This window comes from Danaus plexippus, assembly GCF_018135715.1.
Source record: "Danaus plexippus chromosome 22 unlocalized genomic scaffold, MEX_DaPlex mxdp_33, whole genome shotgun sequence".
NCBI lineage: Eukaryota > Metazoa > Arthropoda > Insecta > Lepidoptera > Nymphalidae > Danaus > Danaus plexippus.
In genome coordinates, this window is record NW_026869856.1 from 1383789 (window position 1) to 1397174 (window position 13386).

Consider the following 13386-nt stretch of genomic DNA (forward strand, 5'->3'; position numbering starts at 1 on the left):
TTAAAATTTTTTTAAGTGCCAATTTATATGAACAAAATTATAGTTTCGAAACACTTTGTAACTAACTTATATTATTATGAATGACACAAAAATAAGAGATATCGGAGGAGGAAAATCCAAAGCAATATCCATTTAAGAAATTAGTTCAAAACGAAGGCATTTATATACATACATGAAAATCAACAAAAAATATTAAATATAATGAACACTACTAAATATTCAGTTATTAAATTTACTTTAGTGCCTCTTTAAAAAATACTATTGTCAATAATCGTGTTTAAAAAGTCAAAATCAAAAGGGACGTAGCTTGACAGTAAATAAAACTAATATTTTCGCGTGTATGTATGTATGTCTGTTCTTATTTAAAGCTGCATATGTCTTGGACGTTTTCATCTCGTCTGTCCGTGATCACGGCTGCTGCAAAGTAGCCGAAACGTAGAGAGTATGTTATTGGTAAAAAAAAAGAACGCGTGGTAATTTCGAAAATATTAGTTTTATTTGAAAGAATAATCGCGAAAGTCTTAGATTTTTTTTCTGTATATCGTTATAACGAATAAAACACAAATAATAGCCGTAGATTATAAATTATCTATAACTTGTTAAAGATCGCTATAGGACAGTCAATTTACTGGCAGTATAGTAAAATTACATATATCTTCTTCTTCTTATTAGCGTTTGTCCCAACTTATGACGGGGTCCGCTCTCCAAATTTTCTTCTTCCACTTAGTTCTATCATGGACATCGTCTTCCAGAACTTACTTCTTACGCTACTTCTCATGTCTTGTTTTACAACTCAACCATCGTAGCTTTGATCTGCCCCTGCGCCGTTTGCCAGATATAGTAAGATTGACTGCTGCGTTACCTACGTACTCAGGTGGTCTCTTTTTGACGTGTCCATACCAGCGCAGCAAATTACCTTGCAACTTATCCGCGACATTGCGTACGTCAAGACTACCGCACATACTCGTTACGGACCTTATCGAGCCTGGTCACTCCGCACAACCACCGCAGAATTTTCATTTCGGCTACGTGAATGTAGTCAATGCCTTTTCGTAGGTGCCCAGTAAAATTACATATATACTACGTAACAACTAACACACTTCATTTCGTCACAATATTCGAAGCTCAATTATATTTATATCACAAATAAAAAAAAACAACAAAAAAATTCTGCTTTAAAGCTACGTACATATAATCATTTAATATAATTTTCATACTTTAAAAATTATTCGTAATAATGTTATTATTTAAAATATTTTTTCCATTATTTTATACGATAATTGAGAGACGTTACGATTCGCCTCGAACGGCTACGTCTGGAACTCATTAAAAGTTTTCCTTTGTGTTAAATAACGTATCTGTTACATTAAGAGACAAAACAAATTGTTTAACTCTATACTACTTTTATACACTATTAATTAAGAGTTATCAAATATTATATAACGTATATATATATATATATACGTTTGTCAACAATCAAACTCTTTAATTTTTTTTTTCCCACGGCATCTAAAAGTAAATAGCGTAATAACGCACAAAGACGCTGAAAATAATTCGATTCTTTATTAAAAATTTTATTGTATCGAATATTTTTTATTGGCAAACTACCAACATTGAACATACCAATGTATTTCTTTAATTATAGTCCAAATAAAGCAAATTCATCAAGCTAAAAGTTGCCATAAAACTGACATTATTTTATAGATAGCGGTTTAAAAAAAAATAAAGACGTCATAATCCACAAAACTTTACAAAATAAAATGTATTTTTACTAATTATTTTATATTTAAAGTTAAAATTTAAATGAATTTTGAGACACTTAAGTATAGATTTCAAATGATAATGTTGAAGAGTTGCTCCTACTTCTATAAAAGAGCAATAACATTTTACTACGGCACTTTGTAAAATAACGAAAAGGAGGAATTAAATTACCGTTTAGTTCAGTAAAATCGTGCCTTCATAATTATTAATACCAAGTGAAAATTCTTACCTTCATAATGGAACAGATAACTTATTCATTATTAAAGTTTAAAATGGAAGATTATTGTGCAATAGTATTTTATGTGATGAAAGAAGTTTGTATACGATAAAACCTCCTTTCTACTTAGAAGGGAACTGATTGAAAAGTTTTAATTGGCTAGGAAAGTTGCCACGTCCTACGTCCTCGTAGATACATGATAAAACGAATTGATCACGTACGACCTCTACTGGAATATAACGAATGAACTGTCGACCCCGCACTTTAAACTTATTTCCCATATTAATATAAATTTATAATTGAGCTATAAACTCTATATGGCATTAAAGTTCGCTTAATAAAATGTAGAAATTAGCACACATTTCAAATAAACTTATTTATCGTGTTCTGTTTCGTAGGTACATGAAAACTTTAAGGACATAGATAATAAATCGATATAAAAGTTTAATTCGGTAAATTAAAGAATAAGGAATTAAATTAGAAGAAAGAAAAAAAAAATATAATAAATAAAAACAGTTTTTTACACCTGAATCGAATAGATTTTGATACAATAAAAATAAAATATGACGCTACAAATTATATTATGACGTATTTTTGTCTGGCTGTAAACAGTTACACCGTATTTATATAAACCGTATTTATATTCACACACACAGGTGTGTGAATATAAATACGGTTAACTCACACGAACATTACTTCGCAAATAAAGAAAGTTATATAATGAATGATCAAGAAGTGACGTCACAACTAAAATATAATCTTCATCAAAAAAGATTCGGTAAACCGATCAAAATTTTAATACTTTCAGTGCATAATGAATGTCTTGAACATTTTTTTATCTATTTGCCTTCCATTAGCATTTCTTACCTGGCTTACATTTCCCAGGGCAGACGCATTTTATCTCAGTACAATCGCAACTGCAGCTCTCAACTGCTGTTGTTCTGGAAGGCGAGGAAGTACCGCCTGGCACCTGGCGAATCAGAAACAACACTAGTATTATACACGTTGATTTAATTGACATATCAATATTCTATAGAAACTTAGACGATATAAATAAATTATTTATATGATTATTGAAACAGAATAATTAAGAAAAAAAAAGTATTATCTTAGATATTGTATGTATATATTTCATGAAATCAAGAACAAATAGATTTTCACAATATTACGTCTTAAAATTTTCATAATATCTTATTTTTAAATAATTTTTAAATTGTCCAATTTTATTTATTAAATAATATTATTGTTATTTCATTCATTCTGTGTGTAATGTAGTGTTGACAGACAGACGCCTTCGTCGCGTTATCCGGTGACAGTTACTTTCGACACGTCTTCCCTTAAACACTATCGGCGAACTCACGAAGATGTCGGATTTAAATCACAATGCCACCAAGTATACGCGACTGTTTTAAGTGCCACTTCTGTGACACTATTTTTTATTATTAATAAGGCTTTTTGTACATACATTTATATGCATTTTTAAATTGGGGTATTTATCTTATCTTTTGTAATTTTTTTATCTGTGGCTTACTTTGAAACTTATGTTATTCTGATATAAGATAGACGTGTTTTCAATTTTATTTCTTTTTCTAAATGTAGGGAACGCCGGAGCCAAAAATATACATATTAAATACTATTTATATTTATACATTTATAGATTAAATATTGTTTTGTTTGTAAATGTAAAACAAATAATTGGCTGTATAATCTGATCCTTTGCCTTACCTTTTGTTCCAAGCTGGGTCCCAAGGTAGTAACCTTATCTCTCCTATCAGCGAACACATTGTCTCTCTCAGCTATGATGTTTAAATCTATTTCGCTAACTCCGTCCTCTATGAGACTGTTTAAACCGTCAACTTCTTTGTAAATCTCTCCCGTATACGTGTAATTTCGTTTGGTCTGAAGGATAGTGGGGAGTGTTGCTAGTCTTTGATCGATATGTATTTCGCTTACATTATTCTTATTAAATCTATTGGACGGGGCTATTTCTAGTTCAGCCGAGAAAGAAACGTCTTTCTGGTAAAGCACATCTTCTTGCTTGTCGGATGAGCTCTCCGTTGCCTTCGTTGAATTCAGTTCTAGAAAATAATGAATTAATTTTATGGTTGTCGGAATAATGAAAGTAATCCTATGCATGCACTGGAAATAGATAGATGGCGCTGTGTTAAAAAATTCTAATAATTATTATAAGTCCGTGAGTTAAACGGGCTGGCCTTAAGCGTCTTTGCTTTATACAAAAAAAAAAAAAAAAATCAAAGCAGTGAAAATATTTAATAAATTGAATTACATATGATAGAAATTAATTATTTTTATAGATTTTTTATCAATCAAATGTTTTAGGACGAAAAACACGTTCACATAAAAGCTGTACGAATAAATCTATCATCTACGTATACATAAACTAGAGGCGATAATAAGTTGTACCAGAATATTCTAAACCCCGTCGAACTACTTAGACATATTAATAATTTATTACTATATAATGTATGTAAATCTCAATGAGGAGACTCCGTTTTAATCCGGGATCCACTTCTTCGTGTTTTCTAGCACGTAATACATTTTCTAGACTTTGCATAATTTAAAACTTGACAGCGTTTAAAACGTAATTTATAAAGGTTGTACTGGAATATGCTTTACAGGATTACACGTGAAAAATATCATTTCATTGCCAGTCTCAGGAATAGCGATAGTTTGAAACACATTGGCTCGTGTGGTTGTTTGTCAATAAAGCGAAAAATAATGTAGAGATGATGAACCGTATTTGCATAGCTATGGCTGAATACATTAAGACATTATACAAAAAAAAATCGATCATTATATTTATTAATACACCTCTTCCTTCATTTTGCGAACAGCGTTGGATTGGAAGGGTTTAATACAACTTCAGTACAACTTACTACTTGGAAGTCTTTAAGGCAAAAGTAGATTGGCTCTTGAGATGGTGGGTTAAGCAGTTTCTACTTCATTTCCATATACCACCAGGCTGAATGGATCTCAACCACTGTCCGGTTTTCATTATAAAAAAAAACATTCAACACAAAAACCACGACATTCGTTTTTTAAAATTTACGAACAGGAATAAAGCTAGGAATTTATTTATAGACACAACTGAAAAGATTTTAATAATCTTCTAGACGTAATATTAAGAGTAAATATTAATAAATGATAAATTGTTTCTAATAAAATTTATCGAGTATTTTAAATAGTTTTAGTTGAGATTGTCGAATGTTTGTTATACGTACGTACATATTCTAAAATCAAAATGTTATTGCTAGAACTTCTATGGCCCGTGAAACTATCACTTAACGTGTCCCATGACATTAATAATTCATTTACATGTGTGACCCAATTAAATTTCAAAAGCAATTTTCATGACGAATATCGTTAATAGATTATACATAATTTAAGATTTAATAAATATTTTTCGTATGAACGAAAAATCGATTATATAATATTACCGCTCTAATATTGTATGAAAATATTTAAAAAGACTCACATTGAATTAAAAAAAGTAGTTACCTGTTTATATATAAATACTAAGAATTGTAGTCTTCGCTTATATATTAATTCTTTATTAATAATATTATATAGATAATCTGTTTTCACACAAATAGATTAACAACGAAACACTAATTCGTAAAGAAATGATTTTGAACTCAAGAATACACACACGTACACACATACACACAAGCTATAAGACATTCAGATACACGCACACATTCGTACATAATAAAATATTTTTATTATATCACACTTCTAAAGATCTTTTTATTCAGTCTCCAACATATTTTAAATCGAACTGAAGATGAGTAGTCCTCAAACACCTGGCGAATTACACACGTTTGTCACATTCGTTAGCACTTAAAGCGGAGTCAAGCAGCGCTTATGCGCTTTTGAAAGGTCAATAGTCTCTATTTTGCAGCGAAATTTTAAAGCGATTTTCGCTTTTATCCCCTTGTTAGTCTGAATTTCTGTTATTTAGAGGCGTTAAATAACAAGAAGAGCCAAGTGTTAGTTATGGCTTTTAGAATCATTGCCATTTTTTTTGGCAGCGCTGCAGATTTTAGGCTGCGCTTAAAATGTATGGTCATATAATTTTTCCGTATAAGTTCACGTTAATCTAGTTTTTTACGGCTTCGTTTGTTTGAAGCGTTTAGTTTTGACGTGTTTTTTATGGATATATTTTATAAATGAGCCACATCACAGTATATCTATTGCAAAAACTTGAGTTATAACATTACCACGAAATGTGTTTTTTGATTCTCAGTCTTAAAGTCTCTTTGAAAGAGTTTTAATTTAATCAAATATTTGTTTTCTATCTGACTCTCAACGATCGCTATAAAAATACTCACAATAAAAACCTTAATCGAAAGTCTTTGATGTCTTATTTTTTTTCAAGGAAATAAATTGAAAACCTGTACTAAGGGTGGCCAAAGTACTAAAGTTGATCTCGAAGTATGGACCATTATTCTCCTCGCAATCCTTTTCTATATCTAGTGTGTTCCAACCTTAATACGTCGGACGTCTACAGCAAATTGAATAAGACAACTCCCTTTGATGTGATTTTTCCGATTTGTTTTATAATATATAACTATCGTCTTTAAAAATAAAACATTTTCACATCACATATACGTTAGACCGAGTACACATTCATTGTTATTCAATATATTTAAAATACAATATAAGTTTCCTTAATATCATTTTAATTTCATATAATTAAATTAAATAGATTAATTTGATTTAAGTCCCGAAATATCATATCAAATTCAACTCCACGGTTAAAAGTTGTTTTGTTTGTAGTCAAAGTACTTTTAAATACGTTTTAAAATAAAATATCGTTCGTAACAAATGTCTTCCAGACTTTGTTACAGCATAAAACCGTTTTTGTATTTACAGAAGACAGATACTTGACATTTGATCTCCACTCGTTCGGAAACTTGTATATAATTTAACATTCTGTACTGTCGCGGTCGTAACAAAATGGTATTTTTATTTATTTCTTTTGAATATTTCTTTTCTATATTTTAACAGAATTATATATTTATATTTAAGGGTGTTTAAAATAATTTCTTTTTAATTAATTTTACAGGGTTTAAATTAATTAATTTGCATTGGAAAATAATAAGACTTAATAAGACTAGTCGTGTCAACTGACAGCTGATATTTTACATGTACTATAAATATCTTAATTAATGGAACTTCTACATATATATTACAATTGAATTAAAATATCTGTATCAATTAAAACTGTGTTCAAAATACCGATAGCTAGTAAATAGCTTACCATCCCTTACAGCTTCAGTTGTAATAACTTTTCTTCATTTATTTAATTATATTTTAGTAAAAGATACATTTCATCGCAAACCATCTGAATTTGAATCGCATTATAGTGAGCTGCTGTTTGCTGTAAGTCTAACGAGAGCTCGGCACTGTCTTTATGCAAATCATACAAAGTTTTAATCTGAAAGTATTTTTGGCACATATCTCTAAACCTAGTTGTATGTCGTGAGCAGCCGAGGAAATGTTTAGTTAATCTCGCAATGGGACTATTTAAACTAAGTATGGCGGATATTTTGTGGTTAAGTTACTTAAAACGGCAAAATACCATTGTTATAACAAGTAAAGATAGTTTCGTTTAATTGTTGGAAATGTTACTGGTCGAATGTAAGAGGAACAAAATTGGCTTTTTCGAATACCCTTAAAGACATTTTTTTTAAATAACCTATTCGATACCAACAATTATATTTAAATTTTTTATAAAATATCAAACGTAACTAACACGGAAGTTTAATTAAAGTGCTATCGGAGCAACGAAAATTGATTGATTATCTGAAATAAATATGAAAACTGAACCGAAAAATATGATTCTAATAAATAGGGAGCATCGGGAGTGGATGGTCTGATCATGATTTATGAGAAACAGGCGGTTCCTTATTAATGGCTTCTTCAATACGGGAACCGCGCAACATTTTATCTTGAAAAAATCACAAAATTTATACACGTAAACAAAACATTATATATATTATGTTTCATATAAAATTAACTTTTAATTATAGCATTCAAGTGTGTAAATCAAGTGTCTAAATGGAATGAATATTTTCTTTTAAATCATCTATTACAGTAGTTTGTGATGTATTAGCTTAAAAAAATATACAGCTGTATTAAATCAAAATTACAAACGTAGACTTAGACGTCAAATGAAAAATTAATCACAGTTTAAAATACAGTTAAAAAAATACTAAATTTGTATGTTTTTGCGTTCGAGGGAATAATTGTAGAAAGATTTTAAAGGAATGTAGAAGAGAGTTTAATTAATTTGATAAGATAAAGAGATAAGAAAGTGGAGATCTCTTTAAGAATTCTTAACATTATTAGTATAAATGAAATCAAAGCCCTTTGATTTAATTGTAAAAAACTTATTTAAATATGTTACTGTTGATTTTCTTGATTGCAAATGTATGTTAACTTTCGATTTACCATTGATATGTTTAAGTAAACTTTCGATTTACTTCAATTGACTGTTGATATACGCGTGTTAACTTTCGACTTACTGATGTTAACTATTGATTTAGATATATAAATTCCGAGTTAACTCACCGACACAGCCATAGCCATCTACATGCAGCACAAACCCTGGCCCGCAGCCGCACTCATACGTCCCGTCATGAAGTTCTCTGCACAGCTGTTCGCACGGACTGCCTTCACCACACCTTCCTGTAAAGAACAGCATCCATTACTCCTGATCTGAAATCTTCCAATCTGACTAACAAGAGGATCGCAGATAAGAAAGAAAGGCAGTATTTTTATTAAATCACAATTATTCCTTTTAGTTCCTAGACGAATTTTAAAATGGGTTAATTAAAAAAGAAAATTTGGTCAGCCATAAAATTTTATAAATTCATATTAGATCTAATATGTGTATTTTTAAGTAATTATTATTATTCATGAGTAGATATTTATATGGTATTTAAGGGTTATAAGAATATAGACATATAAGTATTTATATATATGTATATAATAGCTTCTAGTCCCGGCTTCGCACGGCTGTACATATTTTTCGTGGTTATATATATATATATATATATATATATATAACGAAGTACCACATAATCCTTTCTATCAATAAATAAAGCCTATGTTACTCAAATCGAATGAATTTTGAAATCAGCACCGCAGTTTACGAGTTTATTCGTTATAAACATACAGTCACACTAATTTTTCATCCTTATAATATTAGTGTAGATTTTCATTCCTCGATGTTACTTTGAGCATCTGGTCCGATCGTTGTTTATACTGGACAGAAAAAGCTCAATAAAATGACCCTATGTGGTAAGCCTTTGCCACAGCGGTTTAAAAAAAAACGCCAAATGCATTATAAATATAAACCCTTGCCTTTGATGCGAATGTTTAAAAACTATTCCAGTCACTGCGAACAAAATCACATATATTTTTCTATTATTATATATTGTTGAATGTAAAAATGTTTAAATCACACTTTCACACTGTCTTCTTCCTTTATAGATATATATAATTAATATTGTTTGTCTGTTGGTACAGCTAAAAACTTTTTGACGTCAGTTCTATTGATTTGTACTGAATAATGAACTCCAAGCCTGAAGTTTTTGAATAGTGAAACATGATAATGTACTCTTTGAGTTATAATTTAGGTGAAAACCTATTAAAGGACCTTTTTAAATTTTCACGTTAAACTTGAATGAATTTCAAAAGTTACGAGAATTTTCTTTACCACATCATAAAAGTATTTTTTCTTTATATGGCTGGAATCTTAACAAGAAAATACGCTATTTTACTAAAATATAACTTTATCATAATTATAATTCACAATTTATTATATATCTTTTGACTTTTACACGAATTACAAAAATATCAAAGATAAGGTGAATAAATGTATACTAGATATAAGTTTTTATAAGGAAAAAATAGCAAATTCCCAAAAGAAATGGTTACAGCGGATTAAATGATACGTAATTGAATTTATTATTTTCTATCGAAGAACAATAAAGTATTTATTAGATATTACATAAGAAAAATGAAGTAACGAATGTAATAATCGTAGTTACGAGAGTAGCAAAGAAAAAACTTAAATGAGATCGTCGATTTTGTTCGACATATCGGCGCGGCGCCAAAGAATTACTAGGTCTAGGTACATATATGTATTTATAAAACACAGTTAAGGCAAAATAAACACTATTTGAATTAGTATGTTGTTTAGAAAATAAACATTACCAGCAAACAAACACAGGACTGATAGAGTTATGAAAAAATTTAATTTATATAAGTTTAATTTTAACCTAAGATATTTGATGTGTTACATAATTTTAATTTAATTTCATCATCTTCATCATCATCATCATCATCATCAGCCTATAGGAGCCCACTGCTGAGCAAAGGCCTCTTCTCACATGGAGAAGGTTAGAGCATTAATCACCACGCTTGCTCAAGACGGGTTGGCGATTTCAATCTTATAATTTGAAATTATAAGACCAGGTTTCCTCACAATGTTTTCCTTCACCGTCCGTCAGTGGTGTCTAAATACTCTTAGAAAGTACATATGATTTAGAAACATCACATTAGTACTTGCCAGGTTTCGAACCCGCGCCCTCACGTATGAGAGGCGGGCCTTTAACCTCCAGGCCACCACGACTTTTAATTTAATTTACATCGATTCAACAATTATTTGCGAAACTTCTGAGAAATATTCACGAATAGCATCGCTTAATTGAAAACTTATAATACGAGCAAGTTCCTTAATATATTAATATTCTATATATTTTCTTTGTTTTCAGTCACGTGAAAATATTTGATAATTTATTTTAGCTTATTCTGCGTGCCTTCAACACAATACGCGGGAAAACTATGAAATTGTTAGCGCTAGGTGACAAACGGCAAGATTAAATGACAGACAGTTACATTATCTTGCCTTTGATCACGATAACCGTAATGTAATGGAAACTTCGCATAATATATAGGACAAAATAAACGAAGTTATATCGTAAACTAGTTTCATTATGTAACTTAGGTTTAAATTATTATTTTTTTGTATTTTTTTAACCATTTCTTTTATGTACGTTCAGTGTAAATCTTCCACTGGATAGGTGCAGGTTATTTTCAATGAGTAGAGAATAAATACATAAATAACCTAAAGCTAGTCTTAATAATAAGATAGAAAGAATAACACAATTAATTTTATTCTTTCAAAGAAACAAAACTTTGACACATGTTGTGTTAAAATGTCAATAGTGATTTTTTTTTTTATTAATACTTACGATTACGAGTTTGTTTTAACAGCTTCTAAATAGATTTTATACTTGAGTTATACCTTAATGAGGTATGAAAAATACTCTTTTACCTATACATAAAAAAAAATCACATCCCAAATAACTTTCGCTTATTTGAAAACGATATAAATATTATAACTTTGTTTTATATTAGGGTATCATGTATGTAATACTGCCTGTAATTTTTAAAGCAACTTGAGCCACGTGATGCGAGATTGATGGATATTTTTTTCTCGTATATTTTTATTCCAAATTTTGGTAACACGGACTCAAGTCACAGACTGAAGCGGTGATTCATAAGACTTAAAGTAGTCTCGTTAGTTGAAATTCATGTAAAAATGAAATTAAAGAATACAGTATTTTATTTTAATACTGTCTATGTATATTGTATTCTAAATTCGAAAATATAATTATATATATCAATATTAAAGAAAAAAAAAAAAACCTACGAATTAAATGTTCTATATTTAAAATTACTTGTATAATTTGTTTCATGGGTATTGAAATTTATGATAATTAATTATTTCTTAATATTTTATATTATATTTTGTGAAAAATATATTATGCATCCGAGTATTAAAAAAAAAAACTCGTGGCTGTCGTACGCTCGATGAGGGATGTGATTTTAATGTGACAGTATACGCTCATGCCGATAAAAATTTAAAGTCATTCAGCCGTTATTCTGTAATATCTATGAGAATCAAAGCATGTTATAATTTTTAAAAACATTCTGATTACAAATAAGAATAATACAGACATAAAAAAAAACTATTTTATCGAAAAAAAAAAAGTGGGATTTTATATTCGATTTATTGTTATTTCACTAATTGGAGTTATAAAACCTTTTTTCATACATTTAATAACTAAAAATTCTACTTTATTTAGTGTTATGTAAATAGGTTTCACCTGAATCTATTAATTTATTTTTTTTTTTGCTTCATCTAGGAACTTGTAAAACGCGCTCCTATTATTCCGTAATAACATTTTGAGCTTCGTTGATTAATGCGGAACACGTGGTGCTCATACTAGCAGAGACTCATTTAACTTTATCATAATAAAATTAAATAAACCAATTTATAACAAATAAAAAGCTCAAACATGAAATGAATAGGCAGATTATGCGTAAGAATCCTTACGTATTTGTGTGAAACAAGGAATAAAGCTGGCAAGTTTGTTGTTTTATTTCGTATAATAGTAATACAAACTCTTTTATCCGACCTCATTACATTTAAGTCGAATAGATTTTTCCCATTTCATACGGAAATAGGCTTAAATATATCAAATGTACTTGTAGCTTTAGTTCCCCGTTCGTAAGGGCTTTGTTTAACCATGTGCCATTTGTATTTTATGATGAAGCCTTGCAACTGGCATGTTTAAAATATTCTGATGTATAATTCCAGCAGGTTGTTAATAGGTCTCATCCTTGATATCTTAATAATTAGTCCCTTACATGACAACATTCATATGCGACCTTCGTCAGATCTTATCCGGCATGAGTGACGGCTTCCTGTATATTACACCCAACATATATATGCACGACACTAACTTAATAGTATTATATGTATATATACTATATATATATATATAACTTCAACCTTGTAATATTTTATATACAATATATTTAAATTGATTTTCCTATTCAAATAAATCAATTATAGGGACTGTTTTTTCTACTAACAATCTCGTAAAATATATGAAATAAAAATATTCTTTGAAAATGTTATATGTAAAGATGTTTAATTAAGCTAACTTCATAGCTTATTTATATATAAACCCTTTAGAAAGTATTTTTTCACTATTATCTTCAAATGTCGATTTTAAGGACAACAGAAATAATTTTAAAATTTCCATTTCCCAATTTTCTCTGTTATTTATAATATATATTTGAATTATTTTTTTAATCTACATATACAAAACATAGTTTAGCAAGGCGCCTAGATAAGAGAGATATTTATAGAATAAAATAGTATTTCCTACTTATAATTTCTTACAAAAATATTAATCAGAATATATAATTATATGAATAGTTTTGGTAATAAATCTCTGTTTACTAAACATTCTTCATTTTGTTACAGCATGATTTACTTCAAGAGTATACAACGAGTTTCA

General features: G+C 29.2%; 1 protein-coding gene across 1 annotated transcript in view; it reads right to left on the minus strand.

The window, feature by feature from the left end:
* The window catches only part of LOC116773441 (pikachurin), a 96776-nt gene that overhangs the window by 30848 nt on the left and 52542 nt on the right, over positions 1-13386 (minus strand). The window contains exons 3-5 of the mRNA XM_032665871.2: positions 8576-8692; positions 3704-4056; positions 2846-2948 (exon numbers count right to left, since the gene is read on the minus strand). Of these exons, the coding sequence (XP_032521762.2) occupies positions 2846-2948; positions 3704-4056; positions 8576-8692 (573 nt within the window). The remainder of the gene's footprint in view (positions 1-2845; positions 2949-3703; positions 4057-8575; positions 8693-13386) is intronic.